This window comes from Choloepus didactylus, chromosome 2 (assembly GCF_015220235.1).
Source record: "Choloepus didactylus isolate mChoDid1 chromosome 2, mChoDid1.pri, whole genome shotgun sequence".
Classification (NCBI taxonomy): Eukaryota; Metazoa; Chordata; class Mammalia; order Pilosa; family Megalonychidae; genus Choloepus; species Choloepus didactylus.
Window position 1 is genome coordinate 192,442,090 of NC_051308.1, and position 24,692 is coordinate 192,466,781.

The 24,692-nt window shown below is 51.6% G+C and overlaps 2 protein-coding genes across 2 annotated transcripts in view; one reads left to right on the plus strand and one right to left on the minus strand.

The window, feature by feature from the left end:
* Positions 1-7,230: 7,230 nt before the first annotated feature.
* FAM151A (family with sequence similarity 151 member A) lies at positions 7,231-19,580 on the plus strand. The gene is made up of 8 exons (XM_037827141.1): positions 7,231-7,340; positions 8,321-8,467; positions 13,730-13,882; positions 15,149-15,308; positions 16,643-16,867; positions 17,382-17,521; positions 18,244-18,387; positions 18,828-19,580. The coding sequence occupies exons 1-8, from the start codon at positions 7,238-7,240 to the stop codon at positions 19,499-19,501; spliced, it is 1,746 nt and encodes a 581-aa protein (XP_037683069.1). The 5' UTR covers positions 7,231-7,237; the 3' UTR covers positions 19,502-19,580.
* ACOT11 (acyl-CoA thioesterase 11) overlaps positions 15,815-24,692 on the minus strand; it is a 39,129-nt gene continuing 30,251 nt past the window's right edge. The window contains exons 13-16 of the mRNA XM_037827140.1: positions 24,268-24,401; positions 21,495-21,626; positions 20,668-20,794; positions 15,815-19,813 (exon numbers count right to left, since the gene is read on the minus strand). Of these exons, the coding sequence (XP_037683068.1) occupies positions 19,658-19,813; positions 20,668-20,794; positions 21,495-21,626; positions 24,268-24,401 (549 nt within the window). The 3' untranslated portion in view covers positions 15,815-19,657. The remainder of the gene's footprint in view (positions 19,814-20,667; positions 20,795-21,494; positions 21,627-24,267; positions 24,402-24,692) is intronic.

Consider the following 24,692-nt stretch of genomic DNA (forward strand, 5'->3'; position numbering starts at 1 on the left):
GAGCAGTGGAAGGGAAGAGTCAGGAGTGGCTCTGAGGAACACAGGCCCAGGACCAACCCAGCTCCCAGATCTACACTTCCACCCCCAAGCTTGTTCATTATCTACATACCCTGTACTTCCAGGACAGCACCATCTGAATGGCCCTCTGGGGGCTCCAACTCAGCAGGTCTCAAACTCCTTCCCACAAAATCTGTTTCTCTTACTAACCTTTATTACTATGAATCGTTCTTGATTCTCGTGGAGAAGCTGAAAACCTCCAACAAGGCTCTTTGGCTCCTTCCTCCCTTTCCTGCCACCTCCACATGCTGTCAAATTCCAGGTCTAAAAGAGTCTTACCTGAAAGTAACCCCTTTCCATTCTCATTGCTCCCACCGAATTCAGGTCTCCTCTTCTCTTGCCTGAACTCTAGCAAGAGCTGTTCACCGGGATCCCCACTTACCATTTTGCTTTTCCCTGATTCATCCTACACCCTGTCATCTCCATCCTCCCAAAGCACAGACCTAACAGTGCCATTAACTTGCTTAAAACCTGCATGTCTCTGGCTGAATCAAACATGACTCACCCATGGTTTGGACCACCGCCTGTCTCCCAGCCTCATCTCCCACAATTTGCTCCCCCAGACCTCACAACTCAACCAAACCAGCCTTCTCCCTGCTCCCCTCATGGGCACCCCATGCTTTCTCACTCCAAGCCTTTGGTGGTCCTGCCCATTCTCTCTAGCAGCTCTGTCTCTTCCCAACTTCCCCCACTTAGCCCTGCCAGGGTGGCTGTAAGGTGGGGTAAACCTCTTGGAAAGAAATTTGGCAGCAAATTTCAAAAGCCTCAAAAATGCACTTATCCTTTGACCCAGTGATTCCACTTTTGAAGACCTCATCTAAGAACATAGGAATGTGTCTAGAAAATCTCATTGAAGCATTTGCGTAATAAAGATCACATACAATCCAGGTGTTCAACATGGTGGGCAATGGTTCAACAAACCACAGAAACAGCCATATAATGAGATTTTATGCATCCATTAAAGATGACAATTGCTATAAGTGAAAAAAGGCAGGATACAAACTCCTCTATGTTTTAAATTGTATATACATGTATAAAACAGCTAATATTTTTCAAGCCTTAGTTTGTGCCAAGTACTGTTCTGAGTGATTCACACAGATTAACATCCCCAAAAGAGGCAAAGAAAGGTGAAATGCCTGCCCTAGATCACACAGCTGGTGTGTGTCAGGGTTTGGGGAGCCCAGGCAGCCCCACTCCCAGGCTGGTGCACCTGGGCCATACACACAGCATGACCCCCAGCATTAAAAGGGGAGACAAAAACCAGTCCCCACAGCGGAAGACAGAATAATGGTGCCCCAAAGATGCCCAGGCTCTAATCTCCAGAAATTGTGAATATGTTACATTCCATGGCAAAGAGAAGTGAGATTGCAGGAGAAATGAAAGTTGCTAATCAGTTGGGATGGGGAGATTATCCTGGATTATCTGGGTTGGGCCAGGGTTATCACAAGGGTCCTTGTAAATGTAAGAAGGAAGTAGAAGAGAACCAGAGAGATGGAAGTACAGAAAGGACTTGACCTGATCTTGCTTGTTTTAAAGATGTAGGAATAGGGCCATGAGCCAAGGAATGTGGGTGGACTCTAGGAGCTGGAAAAGGCAAGAAAACATTATCCCCTAGAACCTCCAAAAGGAATTTAGGCCAGTTGACACCTCGGTTTTAGCCCACTGAGATTTATTTTGGACTACCTATTTTGACCTCTAGAACATTAAACTACGACGTTTATGGTGATTTGTCACAGCACCAGTAGGAAATAAAATAACCCACCAAAAAGGAAAGACAAAGCAAAGCAAAAATACCAACAATAATTGTGCATTGAAAAAGGTTGGAAAAATGTTCAACTAAATGAAAACAAGTCTTTAATTGAATGAAAGCAAGTTAAAACTGATTGGTGCATCTTTTCATTTATTTTTAAATTTTAATAATTTCTTCTGTTCATATTTCTGAATTTTCCAGTATATTTTTGAACCACTTTTATAAGAGAAAGAAGTAATAAGCTTTTATTTTCTCCCTAAGAAATCCTACCCATCCTCCAAGGTCAAACACTGCCTCCCCAAGAGGCCTCCCTGTTTCCTTGGCCTTGGCCAGGGGCCCCGTCTGCTCCCATGGCCTTAGCACTGCAGCTCTATGCTGGCTTGGGTGCCTAGGGATCAGCATTCCAGAGAATCCACGTTGGACGTTCATGAGCATTTTTCCTCGTTGATATCATTCCATTCAGGGCTGCCTCTCCCCTCACCGTGGTGGGCTTCTCTAGGGGTGGGATGGATGGGAGGAGATACCGCCTCAAAGAAGCTGATGGGGGCTTCTTAGGGCCCAGTGGGCAGCTGACCCCCAGGACCTCCCCAGAGCCTCCCCTCCTATGGCTCCAGCTCTACAAACAGCTGCTCTGCTTCCAAAATGCTGGAGCCTCCTGACAACCTCTGGTTTATTCTCTCCTACAACATGTCATTGGCATAACAGGGTGTAGGGAGCAGGGTCTAAATCCAAATAACCTGTTTATATTATTCTGTCATAAAAAGGAACAAAGTTCTGATACATGCTAAACATAGGTGAACCTTGAAATCATGCTAAGTAAAATAAGCTAGACACAAAAGGACAAATACTATACGATCCCACTTATACGAAACATCTAGAATAGGCAAATTCATAGAGACAGAAAGATTAGTGGTTGCCGCTGGGGGTGAGGTGGGGGATTAGGGACTCATTGCTTAATAGGTACAGACAGAGTTGCTGTTTAGAGGGACGAAAAATTTTGGAAATAGATAGTGGTGATGGTTGCACAATATTGTGGAATGTAATTAATGCCACTGAATTTTACTCTTCTCAAAAGAAAAAATTATTAGAGAAGTTGTGGGTTTACAGAACAATCACACATAAAATACAGGCTTCCCATATACCATCCTATTGTTAACACTTTATTTTGGTGTGCTATATTTTTTACAATTGATGGAAGCATACTTTTATAATTTTACTATTAACTATAGTCCATGGTTTAACTTGGTGTAGGGCAATTTCATGGACTTCTTTTTAACTTTTTTTATTCTATTATCATACATACAACCTAACATTTCCCCTCTTAACCACATTCAGATGTATATTTCAGTGCTGTTAATTACATTCACAGTTTTGTGCTACCATCATCACCATCCATAACCAAACATTTCTATCATTCCAAATAGGAACTCCATGTAGTTTAAGCCTTACTCCCCTGTTCTCTATCCCCACCCTGTCCCCTGGTAACCTGTATTCCAGATTTGTACTCTGTGAGTTTGCTTATTCTAATTGTTTCATATCAGCGAAATCATATAACATTTGTCCTTTTTGTTTCTGGCTTATGTCACTCGACATGTCTTCAAGGTTTATCTGTGTTGTCACATGTATCAGAATGTCATTTCTTTTTATGGCTGAATAATATTCCCTTGTATGTGTATACCACATTTTGTTTATGCATTCATCAGTTGATTGTGCTCTTAAAAATGATCAAAATGGAAAGTTTTCTGTTATATATATTTTATCACAATTAAAAAAAAAAAAAGAAAAACCTGGATAACAAAGTCTGGGGCTCAAACCTCAGTGCCTTTGGTTGTTCTGAGCAGCTCATGTGGCTCGGTGGGGGTGTGGGGTGGGCAATGCTAAAGCAGGATGGCCTGGGTGTTAAGGACACTCAGCCATTTCTCAATACCAGCTTTCGGGATCGCCTTCCAAATACAAGGCCCACCGTGCCGCTCTCCTGCTTCTTCCATGGTTGAAGATGGCCCATCCCCTCAAGGATGATAAAGCCCTTTATCAGGGTAACCAGCCCTGCTCACCAAACCCCCACCCCCCCAGGCTCCTCTCCCACCTGGTGCTCTGCTTGAATCCCCTGAACAAGCTCTTCTCCCACACGCTTTTGCACACACCACTTGCTTGGTCTGCAAAACGTCCTTCCCTAGCTCCCTGGACTGGGTTCAATAGTGTCCACCCGGAAACTCAGGATGTGACCGTGTTTGGAAATCAGATTTTGGCAGACGTATTTAGGTTTGTCAAGGTGTTGTCATACTGGGCAAGCGTGGGCTCTGACTCAATGACTAATATCCTTATAGAGGAGAAAAGAAACACAGAAACACACACCAAGGGAGGACAGCCATGCAAAGACGGAGGCAGAGGTTGCAGTCATGCTGTCACAAGTCAAGGAAGAATCCTTTCCGAGAGCTTTTGGAGAGCGGCCCTGTCTACACCTTGATTTCAGACGCCTAGCCTCCAGAACTATAAGAGAATACATTTCTTTATTAAGTCTGGTACTTTTCTAGGCAGACCCCATCCCTCATGGTTCTCCAAGTCAGCCCAGGTCACACCTTCTTCTAAAGTCCTCTGGCTCACACAGGAGCCTTAGGTTTCCTCCTCTAATCTCCTTGTGTCTCCTCGATTCAGCAATGTCCATCTTCCCCCAAGGGGGTTAGGGGGGGCTGCCATCCTTGTAGACTTTCCAGGTCTGACATCCTTACAGGCTGTGAGCTCCCTGAGCTCCTCCAGGACTGTGACACTGCCCCACACCTCCCGCTGAAGCTCCAGGTCCTAAAAAGGCTGCTCCATATCTGAAATGCTGGAGCCCCTGACAGCACCTGGTTTCTTCTCTCCTACAGTGTGTCATGGGGCAGGGGTGGGGTGAGTCCCCAGTGCCCGTACAGAGCGGTGCCCAGTAACTCAGTTGTTAGTTATAAATAACTAAATAACTTAGTTATTTATTTCTCACAGAAAATGTCACAGGCACTGGTGGAGCGCTTTGCAGCTTTGACTCCAGCCCTGATCTGTTCCTTCTGTTAAAAGCCAGAACTGGATAAAGTCTCTTTTTCCCCCAAGACCCACCCTGCATTGCTCTCAGAGATGAAAGAGAGGCAGCAAAGCATGGCACCTCAAAGACCAATTTCATTTTGGACTCTAGGATCTGGAGTGGATGGCCTGAGAGAGCAAAATGGGGACAGCACAAAACAGGCTCCTGCTTGCCTGTGGCCCTCTTACATGTACACCCTGTTTCCCAAGAGGCTGAGGACCCTCAATGGCAGAGACCCCATCCCATTTGTGCCTGGGGCCCTGACACCAGCCAGGCCCCAGCCCAGAGCAGTTGCTCAGAAAGGGTTTGTCGTTTTGATCTGAAAAGTGAGCCTGAGGCCCAGATAGGAAAGAACTTCTCCAGAGGCCAAGGGAACTGAGAATCCATGTCCTGAGGTTCCAGGGCCAGCTCTGTCTCTGGACCACCCATTATGGCCCCGGGTTTCCCCAAATGGACAATGGAGAGAAGGGGGTGATGGATGGGATCATCTGAATTCAGAGTCCTGACAGTCTTGCAGCCCATAGCTCTGGTATCTCTGGATCCGTGTAATCCTACCACAAGCCATGGCCATCCAGCAGCTTCCAGAACCTTCCCTCTCCTCAAACCTCTGACCCGCCATCCTGCTTCCCCATATTGCCTTACCTTCCTCCCTCCCAGCACCCACAAACTCACAACTCACTGTGCCCACCCCTCCACCATCTCAGAGGAAACGGGCTCTCGCTCCTGCCAGGCCAGCACCCCCAGCCAGGCTCCTCCTCCAGCTCTGATCCTCATGCCATCCCCTCTCCCCTCCTGTGTGCTCAGCCTCTCCTTGCCTCCCCTCAATATCAGCTCTACTTGCCCCTCAATATCAGTGGTCTCCAGAGGTCTGCCTCAACCCTTCTCTCTTCACCTAGTGCAGGAAATTATAACCAAGAGATTAAGAATTAACGATTATGATTACTGAATCATTATAAAGATGTTTTTTTTCTTTCTATGTTGTAGAATAGCCAGAAGTTAGTACCTGGAATTACTGAAACTCATCTAGTCTTAACCCTGTTTGTACTCACTATTGTAATGGTTATTCTAACCTCACTCAGCCCTGTTGATACTTGCTATTGAAATGGTTATTCTAACCAGCCTCAGCCCTGCAGATACTTTCTATGGAAATGGTCATTCCAGCATAGGCTCAGCCCTGTTTATACTTGATATTATAACCCTGAACTCCTTAGACTCGTGGAGACAGATTTTGGGGCTGATAAGCCATGGATCTCCTGCTTCGTGCATAGCAGGTTTCTCTCTTTGAAATGGCGGTGTCAAGGATTGGCTGTTATGTGTGTCGGACAGAGAACCCCGCATTTGTTCAGTATCAGGATGATGCTCACGTTCTCATCATTGGCCCCAATCTCGTGCCAGAACTTCAGACCCTCCTGCCCAGCTCCCTCCTGGGCAGTTACTCAGGGATGACCCCTCCCCACCTGCACGACTCAAGCTGGCCTGAAACAAACCCCCTGATGACCTGCTCCTCCACTCCCCTGGCTTCCCTCCATCTGCCCACCTGGGCCTCATTCTAGACACGTTCACACACTTTCATTCCCCAATCCTCTCAGGCACCAAGTGCCCCCCTGGGTTTTTCTGTGAACCTCTAAGCTGAAGTCCCTGTGCACATAACAGGTGATTATCAGCCTCCTTTAAACTCTAGGGTCCCTGGAATAGGGAGAGTCTGCAGCCTCCTTCCCACACTGGGGGGGAGGTGGTGACTCAGCCCCTTCCCTGGTGGACTCCCTGCCCAGGGAGCGGCCTGCACCAATCTCAGGGAGATAATCTATCAACCACAACCCTGGAAGGAAGAGCAGATCTAAACTGTCCTTGTCACCAACCCTTGCCTGGTCTAAACTCCCTGGGGCAAGGCAGAAGGCCCTGGGATTAGAAGAGAAAAAGATGATACAGATCATCCAACAAGTCATTTCCTTTTATGTAGTGGGAAAAATGAGGCCCAGAGAGGGGAAGATACTTGTTCAAGGTCTCCAGCAAAGCAAGGCAGAAAGGGGACTAGAGCCCTGGCCTCCTGACTCTCAGGCAAGGCAGGTGGGGGTGGGGGACTCAACACCCTCATCCTCTGCTGCTTCTCACAGTGCTCAAAGGTCATTTGGGGGGTTGGCAGGATTTTCTGCTTGACCTGTTAAGCACCTGGGAGGCTGAAGGGAGGAGTCGAAGGGGGAGGGAGGAGTGGCCTCGGGAGTGGGATCCACCCCTGGGACCTTAAGGGCTGGCCGGTCCAGGGGAGAGCTGGGTGCTGCTGGGAGCTCCTGCCTCCCACCCGACTGAAGCTGCGGGAGCCTCAGGGGAATCTGGGCCACGAGGAGCTGCAGGAGGCATTCCCAAGAGGGGTCACCATGGCCTGCAGGAAGTGGGCACTTGTCGGCGGTGCCAGTGTGGCTCTGGTGCTCGCCATTGGGATAGTCCTGAGCGTCACCCTGCAGCGGCGGGTCCAGCCAGGTAGGAGCTGCGCCCTCACCCATCCCTATCGGCACCCCCATCGCTCGGTCCTCATCCCCGCCTAGACTCTCTCCCACCCACGGCTCTATTGCTACTGTCTCCATCCCCCAGTCCTACCCAGACTTCATCCCCAGCAGAGGGTCCCATTGGCTTTCTTTCCCTCTCCTCCTTCTTCACTTGCCTAAAGACCACAAAATCTCTGTCTTCAACCCAGACCTCTCTCCTAGACATTCCATCCTGGGGGTTCCGTGGGCATCTCAAACTCAGCACATTGCGAGTTGAACTCACTCTCTTCCCCCTCGCAGGAAAGTTTCCTCCATTCACACAGGATCCCGGCAGGCATCCTCAGAACCCCCGCCCTACCTCATCCCTGCACTCCGCAGTCCCGGAGCCTGGAGGGCTGGGCCCTGCCCTGGTGGGCTCCCCTAGGGTCTCCTCCTAGACTCCGCATCCTCTGCCTCCGCCCTGCTCTCTCCAGCGCACGCTCGCTCGGCTGCCAGCGAGATCTTTCTAAACACAAACCTCGCTGGTTGCTCTCAGTACACAGCCCAAGCTTCTATGTTGGTGTTCAAGGCCATTTGCAGTCTGGTCACAACCCTCTTTTCCAATTTTGCCTGATTCCGTTTCTTTCCATTCCATCTGAACCAAGCCAGTGGCCATCCCCGTTAAGTATCAAGTCTTGGCTTATGCCATTCTTTCTGGAATAACCGATTCCCCTTTTCCTGTCAAATTTATACCCACCCTTCAAGGCCCCCTGATATGCTCCCTTCCTGACTGCCCCAGGCCCGTTGAGGAGCCCACCTATTTCCCTCTCTCACAGCACTGATGGCTCGGGGTCTCACCGTCTCTCTGCTGGGTCCCCTGCTCGACACACGGTGGGAGCCCAGGGAGGGTCAGTGGGAAGAGGCCACAGATGGGGGTGGTGGCATCTGGAGCTGGAGTGGACACTGGTGCGAACAGCCCCTTGGCATTCTTTCCAGGCTGTGAGCAGGAGGCGGCCTGCCGCCCCGACGCAGACATGCTGGACTACTTGCTGAGCATGGGCCACATCAGCCACCGGGATGCCCTGCTGGTCACCTGGTGCCACGGTGTCAACAGCCGGGAGAAAGTGGAGGCTGCCCTGCGGAGTGAGTCCAGCACCAGGATGCGGGGTGGGGGCAGGGAGGGGCGGGTCGAGGAGATGGAGGGAGAAGGACCTCCTATGCAGTGGCCTCCCGAGGGGTGATTTACACATTCTTTTCATATGCTGCACCTGAGAAAATGGGGGCTCGGAAGGGTTCAGTTGACTGGGCTCAAGTTTGCATAGCTAATGAGCTCGGAGCCCAGCATTTGAATCAAGATCTCTGGTTCCAAAGTCATCACGGCACTGCCCTCCCTTCCAGCTACCCCTCCCATGACCTATCAGATGACAGCTGTCCCTGCTAAGGAGACCTTTGCCCTCAAAGCCTAAGAAAATCCGAAGGTCTGAGTTTAATAAGGCCCCAACATTACCAAAAATGAGTTGTGAAAATCTGAGCAAAACTTAACCCCCGTGAGCCTCTCAGACTCCAAGTTATTATGGCATCTGGACAGCAGTTTCTCACTGTGCTTGACAGACTGCATGCACATTACATGTGGGTGCATCTGTGATTGCTAGCAACGTTTTTCATGGGTACTCTTTTAAAGAGGAGGAACTGAGGCTCAGAAACTGCTTGAGAGTGTCTCACCCAAGGCTTTGAATTCTGCCCCAGCCCCCGTTGCCTCTCGTTCAGGATTGCTATGAATCTCAGAGAAGGTGTGTGAATGTGCTTGCAAACTGTAAAGTGGTAACTATAAAATATGAAAGGAATGGTCCTCAGGTGAGCCTGCATCCAAAGACACGATTGCTGGCCCCACCCTCCAGTTTTCTGATTCAGTCAGCCTGGGGTGGGGCCCGAGCATTTGCATTTCTAACAAATCCCCAGCAGATGCTAATTCTGCTGACCTCACACCACCCCTTGAACCACCGCTCAAGCACAATGCCCTCAATTTCAGTGGAGGAAACTGGAGTGCAGGGTGGGATCACAGAGGTCTCTTCCAAGCCACAAAGGAGGTCCGAGGCAGAGCAAGAGTTCCAGCTCTGATTCCTGCAGGGTCACAACAGCAGAGGGCCCAGGAGCAAGTACCTGGGAAAGGCTGGCCGAATGAATGAATGGGTGGTTAGGGAGGACTTCCTGGAGGAGGCAGGCTTGGTGGTCAGCAGAGGAGAAACCATGGCAGGCCGATGGCGCCAGTTTGCTGCTGCTTTAAGAAGCTCCTCTGATTGAGACCTGGGTGATAAGGAGGCTAGAGAACTCTTTCCCCTGAGCTGGGATCCAGGCCAGAGAGGGAGGAGTCTTATCTGGGGAGATAAGGCCTGAGAGAAGACGAAAAGGACCTCATCCCCCCTCCAGGGTCAGCCCTGGAGCAGCAAAGGAGGGATTGGGGTCCCGCCCCCCTGCCAGGCAGTTCCCAGCACCAGGGAGCAGGGACAGTGGCTCCTTAGCATAGCTCCCATGGTTCAGAGAGGATTCCAGGCCTGGTTTCTTCCCTAAGGGTCCTTCCAAGTCTCTGGGTTGGGGACCCTGAGGGGGAGACTGTGGTGGGGTTAGACTGAAGTCAGAAGAAGAGGGGCCAGAGAGTAGGCCTGGGAACCCAGACAGAACTGGGTTCAAATTTTACCTCTGCCATTTATCAGCACAGTGATTTGGGGCAAGTGACTGCCTGTCTGCAGCTCCATTTTCCCCTCTGTAAAAGGTGATTGATAATGATCCTCCCCCTTGATTAAGAAGATTGAATGTAAGGTGGCCACATCATTTATCACACAAATGAGGTCACTCTTGCTGTTGGGAATGCCTGGTTGAAAGAGGTTATTTATAATGAAGCTGGGACAACAGACATGAACCACACTGCCCCAGGAAAATGGGACACATGGTCGCCCTCTTTAAATGAGATACTCCGTGTAATTAATTAACACTTTGCGATGCCTATCCAGATATATTGTATCATTTAGCTCTTTTTTAATGCATTTTTTTATTGTGAATTTAACATATATACATAACAGTGATAACTTTCAAAGTATGATTTAACAAGTAGTTATAGAGCAAATTTCAAAGAATGTCATGGGTCACAGTTCCACAACTTCAGCTATTTTCATTATTGTAAAATATAACATACATACAGAAAGGTGTTAACTTTTGATGTACAGCTCAACAAGCAGTTACATAATTTCAAAAATTGCTATGGATTACAATTAATTTAGTTCTTGTAGATGAGGAAACTGAGGCACAGAGAGGTTAAGTAACCTGCCCACAGACACACAGCTTCCAAGTGCTAGTTCTGGGACTGTAAGCCAGCGGACTGGGTCCCAGGACACTCAGCTGCCTGCATAGGTAAAGCTCCTGGCACTTGGAGGGGCTCAGTGACTGCGAGTCCCTCCAGAGGACCGGGCCTCTGCTGTGGTTACAGAACCCGGTCCTTCCGTCATCTCTTGCTCCTTCATCCCCCAGCCCCCACTCAAGCAAGTCAGCCCCCAGATTCAGCACCTGGAAGGCAAGTAACAACCTTTAATGGCAAAGCAGAAGACTTCCAGGAAGAAGCTGGGCCCAGGTGGCCTTCACAGGGAGGCAGATTAGATCCAGAATGCAATTCCATCGGTTTTTAGTCCGATTCACTGAGCCCCTTCTCTGCTTCAAGCTCAGAAGGATGGTTTAGAAATGAATAAGGCACGACTCCTGGCTTTAAGGAACTCATAGTGCAAATCAAACCAAAGGACTAAGCAAGGGGAGGGGGGGTTATGGGGGGTTTGCAGGGGTGGGTGCAGAAGTGGGGTGCAGGGGGTGGGGTAGGGGGAGCTCACCAGGACTCAGACACCTGGATTCCAGCCCTGGCTCCATCCCAAGGTAAACCCACCCTCCTGCAGATAGAGCCCAGCCCCAGTTAAATGGGGAAGGAGACTCTGAGCAGTTCAATCTAGAGTTACCTTCTTATCTGCACGGCTGCCATCTCAGACTTGTCTCCTCTGGGCCTTGCAGGGCCCCAAACCCTCCTGACCTCTCTCTTGCATTTGTAACAAGAAAGGACTTTGTGTTCAAGTCATAAAAACAAAGGTTACGTTTGTAAAGCCCTTCACGGTTTATAACGTGCTTTTACGTCCATGTCCTGCATTCGCTGCCTCAGGAGGCTCATGTCCATCCTTCCAACGAGAAAAACAGTAGTCCCAACCTCTCAGAGCCCAGGGTCTAATATGAGGATGCAGTGGGAACAACCCGGCTATTGGCTTCCTTCCCCTTCATGGGAATCCAGAGACCTGGGTTTTAGTCCCACCACAGCTGCAAAAATTCCCTGTGACTTTGGGCAAGCTCTTTCAGTTTTCAGGACCTCAGCTGGTTGACCTTGATTTTTTTGATCATTCATTCATTCTGTCATTCATCACTTAACAGCCATTTATGAAGCACCCCTTTTAGGGCCTGGACCATCGGGCACTGGGAATTCAGTGATGAGTGAGACAGACCCGATCCCGGACCTCATGGAGCTTATACCCAAGAAAGTTGATGCTGAGTGAGCAATTATGTAGGGGCCAAGTGCTCAAAGGAGGAGACGGGTTTCTCTGCGAGAAATGAGGGACCCAACTTAGGGAGTCAGGTTCAGGGATGACCTCCTGGAGGAAGACTGAGGGGTGAGCCGGAGGGGGCCTAATAAAGCTGTTGAGGGAAGAGTGTTGCCAGGCAACAGCACGTGTAGGGCCAGAGATGGGGCAGACAAGTTAGAGCCTCGCTACTCCAATGTGGTACGTGCACCTGCACCACGGGGAGCTTGTTAGAAATGCAGAATCTCGGGCCCCGTCCTGGACCTGCTGATCAAAACCTGCATTTTAACAGTCCCTGGGTGACTGCGTGCCCATAAAGTTCAGGAAGCTGGAGTGGCCAGAACCTAGAAAGGGAGACGGAGGGATGAGACGAGATGGGATAATTTGGCAGGGCCTCGTTCTGCAGGACCACAAAGAAGACCATGGTAAGGGGTTTGGATTTGATTCTCGGGGCAATGGGTGGTTTTGTTTGTTTGTTTTTTAAAACAGGAGGTAGCATGGTCAGATGTATTTTGAAAACTATAGTGGTTGTATAGAGAATGGAATTAGAGGGAGCAGGGCTAGAGGTGAGAAGACTAGTCAGGAGGCTGTGGGTGTAAACCAGGAGCCAAGGTCCCTTCTAACCCTCTGTGATGCTCTGTGAGCTGATAGTCACCCTTCCCTCCTCTAAAATCCCCAAATGCTGAGTGCCCTCGTGTGGCCTTCCAGTGCCAGCTGCCCACGAGAGGGCTCTCAGCACCCTACTAGACTGAATTCTTGAGGGCAGGGCTCAAAGGATATCCACCAGATTGAATTAAATGCATGAATTACAAAGATAAAAAATAACAATGTGCTGTGCTGGTTGGAGTGCAGGGACATGGAAACATGTCAGAACAACTTTGCTAGAAAGAACTTTGATGATATGGACTTGAAAAATGATCCCATGCTGCCCTGACTAATTCCACAGGTAAGAATCAGAAATCATCGGAAAAACAGACTAAAATTTGCATCATTATTTTCTTAGTAGAAAAAAATTAGGAACTACTAACATGTCTGAAGACTAGGGGGAGACGTCAACTAAACCACGAACACACTCAATGAGGGCTTTTGCAGCCACATTTTAAAAAATGAGACACATGAAAGATTGTGAAAATGTGTCATCATGTTGAAAGAAATAGAAGCAAAATTTTGAATACAGCACGGTCACAGTTGTGTAAAACCTGTGTACTGGGTTGAATAGTGGCCCCTTCCCCTATTCATGTCTGTGTGGAACCTAAGAATGTGACCTTATTTGGAAATATGGTCTTTATTGATGTAATTAGTTGAGACAGGGTCATTCTGCATTAGGGTGACCCTAAATCCAATATGACTGGTGCCCTTATAAGAAGGGGGAAATTTGGACACAGAGTCACAGAGGGAAGACAGGCCATCTGACAGCACAGGCTGCCAAAAACCCAAGGGTTGCCAGGAACTGCCGGGAGCTAGGACAGGCAAGAAGGGAGCCTTCTAGGGCCTTTGGAGGGAGCAGGGCCCTGCCAACACCTTGACTTCAGGCTTTTTGACCTCCAGATCTGTGAGAGAATAAATTGCTGTTGTCTTAAGCCACCCAGTTTGTGGCAATTTGTTACAACCGATGCTCTACGCATAGACAAAGAGGGGACTTAATACGTCAAAAAGACAAATTGCAATGAAAATGTGGGTACATTTTTCTCTCTTCCTACTTTTATGTATTTTCCAAATGTGCCATTGTAAATGGTAATTCTTTTCTGATGAGAAAAGTTAATGTCTAAAATGCAGACTTGACATGAGTTCTGCCTCCACACAGCTGACGTCATGGTCTTTGAGGCGGATGTCAACGTGGAAGGGATCTACACAGCCAACGAGACGGGGGTCCCCATCATGGCGCACCCCCCAGACATCTACAGCGACATCACGCTGCAGCAGTGGCTGGAGGCCGTGCTGTCCTCTTCCCAGAAGGGTAAGGGCCACGCTGAAGCACCTTCCCCTCTGGTCCTGGGGCAGCACGTGTGGGGATCCCTCCACTGGGAGGCAAGCCCAGACCCCGCCACAGCATGGCTCCTTGCTTTGGCTTTCCCATCCAAATGGTCCAGACGAGACTAGGTGAGCCACACACCTGAAAGTACATGCACATTCATGGTGTCCTCTCCTGGGTACACAGGTGAGACACAGACACCAGTGTTCTCTCCCGGATACGTGGAACTGGATACATGTTCTAAGAGAAACTCTACCCTTGCCCTCCGAGCTCCCTTTGTCATTGTCAGTTACAGTCAGAATCCAGGCATCACCCTAACGTCTCCCTCTTCCTTATGCCCACTTCCACTCAGCTGCTGCTTCCTGCCAATCCTAATCCCACCAATTCTATCCCCCACCCTGATTCCGGCTGCATCCTCCCTCTCCTGGATGAAGCAAACACTTCCTTCCTCATTGGCTTCTGGCTCCAAACTTAGCTCCTTCCCCCGACCACCACTACCACCACAAACACACCTGAATGATCTTTCCAAAATGCCAATTTCATCATGCCTCCCCTCTGCTTTAACCCTCTGGGGTTCCTTGTTGCCCTCGGGACAAAATGTGATCTCCTGGGGCTGGCTCTAACATGCTTCCATACCTGGCCAGCCTCACCTCCTGCCATTCCCTTCATCCTTCTCTCCTTGTCATCCCAAATTGGATACTTATGTGCCCACCACTGGGCCTTTGATCATGCCAGGCCCTTTCGCTTCCATACCTGGCCAGCCTCACCTCCTGCCATTCCCTTCATCCTTCTCTCCTTGTCATCCCAAATTGGATACTTATGTGCCCACCACTGGGCCTTTGATCATGCCAGGCCCTTTCGCTACCTCAATCGCCCTCTTCTACTTAAACACCCATTCCCAAAGCCCATATGATCTCCCTCCATGCTGGGCTGGCTTAGGGCCCTTTGGCCTGCCCTGTCTGGGATTCCACAGCCTCTTTTCATCACATGTTTGAGTCTCCCCTACACCAGCCCCACTAAGTACTCAGCTGGCCTCTGGGGATGATGGAGCTCACTCCCTCCAGAAGTGGGCACTTGCACTCTGGGATAGCTCTTCCTGTCTGAAAGCCTTTCCTCACACCCAACCAGGAGCTGGTCCCTTCCCACCAACACACACCACACCCGATCTCTGCCCCAAGAATCACATCTTCCTGCTTCCTTCTTCCTTTAGCAGCAGCGGCATTGACCAAGCCCTCACCCTCCTCCCCACAGGCATCAAGCTGGATTTCAAGAGCATCAAGGCTGTGGGCCCCTCCCTGGACATCCTGCGGCAGCTGACAGAGGAGGGGAGAGTCCGGAGGCCCGTGTGGATCAATGCCGACATCCTGAATGGCCCCAACGTGCCCATCCCAATTCAGATCAATGCCACACGGTGAGTGCACTGGGTTCAGCCCTCTGCCTTCAACACAGGAGATGCTCAGGGGCCCTTTGCTGAGTACGCGTCCAGCCACACCATGCAGCCCCACCTCTGAGCCTCCGTGCATGCTATTCCCTCTGCCTCGAATGCTTTTCCCCCATTTTCTGATGAACCTCTGGCTCCCTTGGCCCCCACACTTCCTTCTAACCCATTAGGCTGCCACTGATGGCTTACAAGTTTGTCACTCCTACAGCACTGGACTCGAGGACAAATGGGGCCGAGACCTCTCTGGAGACTCAGTGAGTGGCCCGCATAGGGCCTGGCCTGCTAGAAAAGTCTAGTGTTGATTCCCACTTCAGCCCCAGGAATCCCAGCCCTGCCGCCAATAGCCCTCATATGAACTACTGCTCGGTGCTCTATTGTTTACAAAACAGGAGAGAATTTATCTGATTTGACCCTTACATTGCACTGCCAGGTGAGGCGTATATTTTTTTCTCTCCCCATTTTACAGATGAGAGAGCTGATGATAATTGTGGCTCACTTTGTTCAATATTTATTGTGTGTCCCAGGCACTGTTTTAAGTGCTTTACAGGCAGTATACCATTTAATTCTTACAATGAGAATGAAATAGGTACTCTGACCTTTATTAATTCGAGAACTAGCTCATAGACATTAAATGACCTGCCTAAGTCTAGTAAGTGGCAGAGAAAAGATTCAAAATAGACTTTCTGATTCTAAGCCCCATCTATCCAGCCAGCCACCTGCCCAACCAACCAGCCAACAATCCATCCGTCCGATTTTTATTGTGCCCCTCAAACCGAGGTGCATTTGGAAAGCAGCAGTTTGAAAAGGATAGTTAATGGCCCGAGATACATTTGACTAGTCTTTGTGAAGTGTTGAATTTACTCTATATTACAACTGAGCCAGGGCAGGGAGGGAGGTAACATTACCTTATTAAAACTTGTATCAGGACAAAATTTCAATGAAATGAAATAAAATATGAAACTTCAGAGACTCTCCAAGCTCTGAATTCTGTCTTTTCTGTCCACATGGAGCTTTTGAGGCACTTTGCCCTGCCTAAAGGTAATGCCATTTTTGAGGAGCAAAAAGGGTAAGTGACTTGCCCAAGGTCACAGTCAGGACCTGAACCCAGGCCTCCTTGGCTCCAGAGTCGCTGCCCTGTTTGTGGGACCTTGAACAAGCGCCTTCTGTTCTTCAGGACTCTGCTTCTCCCTTTCTGTCACAGTTGGGGGAGGCCCTGATGACTTCCTAACACTGTGATGGGAATCCAGGAGATGAGGAAGGGGCTAGCGTGGCCCCGAAAGACAAGCGCCCCTGATTCTCTGCAGGTTCCTGGATCTGATCCAGGAAAAGTATCCCAAGGCCACCCTGTCTCCGGGCTGGACCACCCTCTACGTGCCCAATGTCCAGACCAATGCATACACCCGCGCCATGGTGGAGAGGATGCAGGAGCTGGTGGGAGCACTGCCGCAGAGGATCACCTTCCCCCTGCGGGCCTCCATGTCGCGGCCCTCCTGGCCCCACTTCAGCTGGCTGCTGGGCCAATCTCAGAGGTAAAAACTCCCACGCCCCTGCCACGGCTCTCGCCCTCTCAAACCCACCCCCAGGACTGATGCCTCCAGGAAGATCTCAGACACTCATGGCTGGAAGGGTCTTTGAGTTTATCCTGAGACATAATTTGCCTCCCCACAACTTCGTCTTATGGGGAACCAGCTGTGGCCCTGGGCTGCAGATTTCACCTATAACCTCTGCCCCAGGATAGCCCTGTAGAGGCCGAGGCTCTCCCCAACTCCAGGCTGCTCCAGGCTGCCCAGCCACAGCTTCCTCAGTGGCTCCCCACAGGAGTCTCGAAGCCACTCTGCCCTTTTCTCCCATCTGCCCTTCCTTCCCCTCTCCTAAGACAGAACCCCAAAACAGACAGACTCCAAGTCCGGAGCTAGAGAAGGCCACACTCCTGCCTCCTGAGCCCCCTGCTCCCAGCCGACTGGGGTCCAGTTCTGAGTTCAGGGGTGGGGCTGAGGGCCCTGGGGGCCAGGCAGGTGGCTGAGCCGGCTCTCTGGTCCCCAGGTACAGCCTGACAGTGTGGCAGGGCGCCACAGACCCCATGTCAGTGGACGATCTCCTCTACATCCGGGACAACTGCGCCCCCCACCAAGCCTACTTCGACCTCTTTGAGCCTATCCAGTCGCAGTTCAGGCAGCAAGCCAGTAGGGAGCGGGTCTTGGGGAGGGCAAGGCAGGGTGGGGAGGGCTGGAGTCTGCCCAGGGGCGGTGCAGGGGGAAATTGCGGGTGGAATAGGAGAAAGGAATTATTTTGCACACCTACTGTATGCCTGGCCCTGGGCCAGGCAGGGTCACGTATGGTGTATTATCAAAGGTTCACATATCCATGAAGCAGGGGTTCCATTTTATGGATAGGGAAACCAAGGTTCAGAACAGTTAAGTAACTCCTACAAACTCATTCAGCTTTGTATAATTTGGAACCCAGCAAGTTCCAAACCCCATGCACTTTCCTTGTAGCACTTTTCCCCTGTGGGTTACCCTGAAGTTTCAGAGAAGCAGCCCCCTCCACTGTACCCACTAATTGGCTATCCAGAAGCTGCCTGATCCCATGTTCCCTTGACTCTGAACCTCGGGGGGCCTGCAGTTAAGCCACCTCAAAGGGGCCCCACCAGACAACATTCTTGTGAGCCACCTAGGCAGGAGGGATGGAGGAGGGACACTAGCTTTGGGGTCAGAGAGACCCGGTTCTATCAGGTTCCACTCCCAGTGACCACTTGCCCAGTGTCACTTTTTGTAGTCTATAAAACGGGGGAATAGCAGCTACCTGGCAGGATGCTGGAAGGCTCAGAGGACACGTGGAGAGCCTGGCTCATGGGAAGTGCTCCACAGAGGTGGCCACATCACCTTGGCAATTTGTCCCCCCACAGTGAATGCCACACGGAAGCAAGTCTACTACACGGGGGGCAGCCTGATCCCTCTGCTCCAACTCCCGGGGGGTGATGGTCTGGGCGTGGAGTGGCTGGTTCCCGACGTCCAGGGCAGCGGAATAACAGCAGCGGTTACGTTCCCAGGTAAGCTCTGCCTGTAAACTGTGGGGTTCCCTTTGCTTGAGGTAGGTACCTTGGGCCTCTGTTACCATGGCAACAGGGGTCCATTCGAGCCACAGCTGGACCCAGGGTAGAGGGAGGGCATAAAGTGGTGCCAAGAGTGTGGGCTCTTGGTCTTCAGACCCGCGCCCCCGAATCCTCAGCTGCAGAGCTGCAGATCCCAGGGCTGTCACAGAGGCCAAAAGCTGAGCCAGCATTTTATCATGTCATCTGATGAGCACCAAGCACATCTGTAAGCCACCTTCCACCTAGGGCCCAGAACCAGTTGACAGATCCCAGACTGTGAGGCACCAGCTGCCCCTCCTTGGCTGTGCCCTTAACCCCACACCACCCCTCTAACAAGGGCCACCGGCACCCCCAGAACAACCTAACCCCAGACACTGTTGCCCCGCTGCCTCTTCCAGACAGAGAAGGCATGATCCTGCTGAACGTCAGTCTCCAGGAGCCTGCAGCCGGAGACCCGGTGCCCATCGTGCATGTCCCAGGTGGCCCTAACCAGACACTGGAGTCGTCCCTGCTGCAGCTCGCCACGCGCCCAGGACGCTGGGGTGTCCACTTGCACATAGCAGAGCCCACAGCTCTGCGGGCAGCCCTGGCCACGCTGGCCCGCCTCTCAACCTCTGGCCACCTGCCACGGCCCGTGTGGGTGGGGGCCACAATCTCCCATGGGAGTTTCGAGGTCCCTGGCCACTTGGCTGGCAGGGAGTTGCTTACGGCTGTGGACGAGGTTTTCCCCCACGTGACCGTGGCACCAGGCTGGCCAGAGGAGGTGCTGGGCAGTGGCTACAGGGAACAGTTGCTCACAGATATGCTGGAGCTGTGCCACGGGCTCTGGCAGCCTGTGTCCTTCCAGCTGCAGGCCAGGCCGCTGGGCCAGAGCACGGCTGGGGCTGTGGCCAGGCTGCTGGACTCCTCCCCCAGGGCCACCATCACAGTGGAGCACAGCCCTGCCCAGGGGAACTACGCAGCTGGGCGGGAAGGGCTGCTGGCAGCCAGGGCCGTGGACAAAACCCGAGTCTACTACAGGCTGCCCCAGGACTACCGCAAGGACCTGCTGGCGGACGTTGGCAAAAACTGACTGCCCAGTGGCGCTGGGCCGGCAGACCCCCCAGAGTCGAGGCTTCCCACAGGAGAGGCAGGAAGGAATAAAGGCCTCTGTCTTCATCCACGTGCTGCCTGGATGTCCTTGGGGGCAGGATGGAGTGAGTGGGCATGAGGTGGCTGCACAGCACACCTAGAGGGTCTGGAGGCTGGGGGCCAGATCGTTCCGGTTGTCCAAGAGGAACTGCTCGCAAGCTTTGAAGGTGGTGTAGAACTCAGAGGAGAGGCCGGCCACGTTGGCAGTCACGTAGTTGAGAAAGCCTGTGGTGGCCTGGTTGTAGTAGGATACCTGCAGGGCAGGACATCAGGCTCAGGGAGGCTGGGCTGGGAGGTGGGGACCATTGCGGTGGGCGAGGGGACCCGTGGGTGTGAGGCAGGTGGGAGTCAGCTGCCCTTGCTCTGGGAGAGGAGCAAATACACCCCAAGATCCTAGAGTCTCAGGAAGCAGTTAGAAGCCTGCAGGATTGGCAGGTGTAACTCCTGAGTTCCGTCCCCCTACAAGCACCCAGTTCCCTGGGTGCGCTGACCACCCTGGCTTCCCTCTGTCACCCCACACTGCTCTGCCAACTGGGCGGCCCTGGGGGCAGGGACCAGGTCTGATTCATATCTGGAACACGTCCCATTTACATGAAGGTGCTCTGTGGCCACAATTTTAAACCTGTGCTCCTACCTGGGTGAGTCTCAGGGCTGTGTGGCCCTTACAGAAGCTCTGAGTCAAGGATGAGGATGTCAAACTGCAGCCTCCCTCACCCCCACCCCACCCTCACTTTCTCTCAGCCTCCTCCCCCACATTTTCAATTAACACTCACTGCCCTGCTGAGTTTTATGGATCCTCAGAGCCATATAAAGCCTTCCTAGACAAGAAGGGGTATATAAGTAAACAAACAATGAAATGGAATTTTAGATCAGAACACAGGCCTTCTGCCCTCAGCGTCTGGAGCTTTGCCCAAGACCCTGCAGCAGCCTCTGACTTCTCCGCACAGATTAGGTCTAAATAAAGGCTGACTGGGTCGGCCCCTGACACACTTAGGCTCCCCAAGCTGGAAGAGGGAGCCTGCTGGAGGTGGGGCCTGGGGTCTGGAATTGTCTGAGCCCATCAGGCGTGGGGCTGGGGTGGGGCCGGCAGGAGGGAGAGGGGCTCACCTTGGTCATCTGGTCCCCCTTGCGCCACAGGCAGAAGCCGGAGCAGAGGGTCTCCCCGCGGCTGTACTCGGGCATCTCGCGGTGGGTGGGCAGTGTGACCGACCTCAGGGCAATCACATAGGGGTCCCTGGAGTGGGGGAAGGACGGGAGGGACAGCGGTCACCACAGGAGGAGAAGGTGAGGAGGGCTCGTTCTGCCCAGCCAAGGCCTAGGCCCTGTTCCCACCCCTCGTCTCCAGAGCCCCTCATGCTGGAGATAAGGGGGGGTGGTCTTAAAGCACACAAAGTCTTAGAACCCCACCCCTGGCTCAGCGCCAGGCTCCCAAGAGGAGCCACCCGTGGGTCAGCAGCACCAAATTCACCAGAGCCAGTGTGGTGCCAGGTGGGATTCCTGGAGAGGCCCCTCAGGGGAAGGGTTGTGCCCGTTGGTTTTTCTCCATCTTTCTGCCTGTCTCTAACGAAGTGAAGCCGCCTGTACTGGCATTGCCACCTGTTGCCGGCAGCTCGCCATCCTCCAGCCAGCGAGGGGCTTTCAGAGAATAGGGGCCAAGGAGGTGGGCACGTGAGAAATGCCCCACCCACGCTGGGGGGCAAGGCAGCCTTGGCCACTCCAGGCACAGAGATGTCCATGCTTTAGAGCAAGAGTGACTGGAGGGGAGGGATGTACCCTTGTCCCCATTTTATCCACAGTAAAACCACAGCAGCTCAGAGAGGGCAGGCCTGGTGCTTGGGGTCGCCTGGGGAAGCTTAGCTGAAGTCCCCTCCCTGGGGAGGAAATGAGCCCTCGCCTCCCCTCCCTGCTGCAGCCCCCAGCAGGCAGGGACTCACCCACTGTCACAAGGCTTCCGCCGCGAGGCCAGGATCACAAAGTCCAGGGGCTTGTTGTTGCCGCTAAGGGTGGGGCTGATGACGTGGTAGATGGCGTCATCCTCATCCACCTGCTGCACTAGCTCCACACTCCTGTGGGGAGGCGAGAGCTCAGAGCCCAGGGGGGTCACTAAGGCTCCCTGGGGGAGCTGCAGGCCTGTCCTGCCTCCCTGAGCAGCTTCTCTGTGGACTTGCTGTCCCCTGCACTGTTCAGCAGGAACTGGTAGGAGAGCAGGGTGTCCCAGCCAAGACAGACACACACATACATGTCCTCAAGAAAGTGAACATACATGTCTGTGGGGACAGACACATGCACACACGTGGACATCCATGCACAGACACGGACAGACCGTGGCACACACGGACACATCGATGTCTGCACATGCCTGTGCAGGTGTACACACCCGTGCAGATGTGTGAAGGTTAGTCATTGTCCTTCAGATTCATTGAGCACCAACTGTGTGCCGGGAGCTCCTCTGACTGCTCTACCTGTATGGCCTCATTTAATCTCCGCACCAGCTCCGGGCAGTGGGTCCGCTTATTATTCCCATTTTACAGCTAAGGAAGCTGAGACTTGGGGAAGGAACCTGCCCAGGATTACAGAACTAATAAGGAAGCAGAGCTGCGACTTGTGCTCAGGCTGTTGGGTGTCAGAGCTGTGGCCCCCAGGCCCAGCACATAGCACACACTTGCCAGGGACACACAGGCTTACACTGACACAATGCACAAACATACAGGGACATCCACACGGAGCTGTGCATGACCACGCCCAGTCCCACTGCCTTCTCCCTGCTCTCCTGCCCTCCCACCCTCCCTCAAGGGCTACCTGGGGAGCAGAATAGCCATGGGCAGGGTGGGGGGCAACCAGCTAAGGGCTCACTTTCCCCTCAGGCCACCCCCCTCCAACCCTATCAAGTATCAAGATCTGATCTGGCCTTCGAGGCCCACACCAGCCCACCTCTTCCAAGAAGCCTTCCTATCACAGACACCTCCTCACTCCCCCATCCCCAAACCACCTTCAGGCTCTTAGCACTGCTCAGCTACCGGGACCCAGGGGTCACCTACACCAGGGCTTTTTAAAGCAACACAGCCCTTTTTGCAAAGAAACCTTAGGCACAAAGCCCACATGCATACAGCCACATGTCAGCCTGCTCTGGGGAGGACAGCTGGGGGTAGGAAGGGGGAAGCCTATTTGCCAAATACCAATTTGCCAAATGACCAGCTCATAGAATTTCCAAATACACAGATCCTCCTTATGGATATACTCAGGAATAGAGTCTCATCATAATAAGCCACTGGAGAAATGATCAAAGAACCCCCAAAAGCTAGGGTGTTGTCATAACAGAAAATGACTTTAAAAGGGATTTGGAAAAAATATTTATCAGTTTAAACTTAAATATTCCCAAATTAAACAAAAATTTTGGCTATTTTCCTAAGAACATATTTATCTTCCTTGACTAAATTCAAGAAGATATTCATATGAAGGATCATTAAATTTGGGGAACAAATGTATTCCTAAGAAGAACATATTCATATTCATAGTCATTGACTACATTGAAAAATAGCATATTCATGTAACACATTCAGAATAAGAATCGGCAAATTTGGTAAATGCCACAAACTGGCCATTCTATCAATTGGCTTGAACCTGGACAGGGTCCTGGAGCCCTGCCCACCCCATCAGCCTTCCACCCGTTGCCCACACAGTTCCCGAGTCCCCTTTGGAAACTTAGGACTCTGTAAAACACAGTTTGAAAAGCACTGATCCATCCCCAAGTTCCAATCTACAACCCCCAGTACCCATTTTAAGAGAAGGAAAACTGAGGCCCAAAGAGGAAATGACTTCCCAAGGCACACAGACATTAGGCCAAAAACAGGACTTAAAACCAAGCCGCCATAACCCAACTCGGCGGGTGATCTCACTGCCCTCCCCCCTATGTGGGACCTGACTCCCAGGGGTGTAAATCTCCCTGGCAATGCAGGATATGACTCCCGGGGATGAATCTGGACCCGACATCGTGGGACTGAGAACATCTTCTTGACCAAAAGGGAGATGCAGAATGAAACGAAATGAAGTTTCAGTGGCTGAGAGATTCCAAATGGAGTCGAGAGGTCATTCTGGTGGACATTCTTATGCAGCATGTAGATAACCCTTTTTAGGTTTTAAGGTATTGGAATAGCTAGAAGGAAATACCTGAAATTATCAAACTACAGCCCAATAGCCTTGACTCTTGAAGATGATTGTATAACAATGTAGCTTACAAGGGGTGACAGTGTGATTGTGAAAACCCTGTGGATCACACTCCCTTTATCCAGTGTATGGATGGATGAGTAGAAAAATGGGGACAAAAACTAAACGAAAAATAGGGTGGGGGAGATGATTTGGGTGTTCTTTTTTACTCTTATTTTTTATTCTTATTTTTATTCTTTCTGGTATAAAGAAAAAATTCAAAAATATATTGGGGTGATGAATGCACAACTATATGATAGTACTGTAAACAGCTGATTGCACACCACAGATGATTGTATGGTATGTGACTATATCTCAATAAAACTGAATTTAAAAAAAAAAATAAAGCCCCCAACTCCCAGGCTCAGCCCCTTCCCTTAATACCCATGTCCCTGACCCCCACCTAACACACGACTACAACAGGCCAGCTGGGCAAGGGGCCCTAACAGGGGCTGCTCAGCAGGCGCCCCCTGCCCCAGGCCGGAGGAGAGCCCCACACCTCACCGGTAGTGCTTGTCCCACTCGGGCCTCCGGGGCAGGTCTGACAGCAGGAGAAAGGCCTGAGCTGCATCCACGTGCACCACCAGCTCTACGTGGAAGGACAGGAACTTGTCATCCTCCAGGGTGTACAGCCGTACCTGCATCGGACAGAGGCCGCCCTCATTCCCGTGCCCCCTCCTCAGAGGGTCCTGGGGTGAGCTGGCTGGGAGGCTGGAGGCCGGGGCTACAAGCTCGAGGCTGCCACTGACTCGCCACTGCCAAGCACCTCGACCTCTCTGGGCCTCAGTTACATCCCCATGAAATGGGGCCATTGGGAGAATTCAGCACAACTGGACAGGAAGTGGTCTTGAGAAGCAGTGAATGAGGCAACCGTGCAATGGACCCCCAGAGCTAGGTGCCCAGCCACCCCCCAGTGTCACAACCAGGGG

Coding starts and splice junctions, on each gene's coding strand:
- FAM151A (XM_037827141.1), top strand. CDS start 7,238: ATGGCCTGCAGGAAGTGGGCACTTGTCGGCGGTGCCAGTGTGGCTCTG. Junction 15,309..16,642: donor ATTCAGATCAATGCCACACG/GTGAGTGCACTG, acceptor GATTCTCTGCAG/GTTCCTGGATCTGATCCAGG. Junction 16,868..17,381: donor CTGCTGGGCCAATCTCAGAG/GTAAAAACTCCC, acceptor TCTGGTCCCCAG/GTACAGCCTGACAGTGTGGC.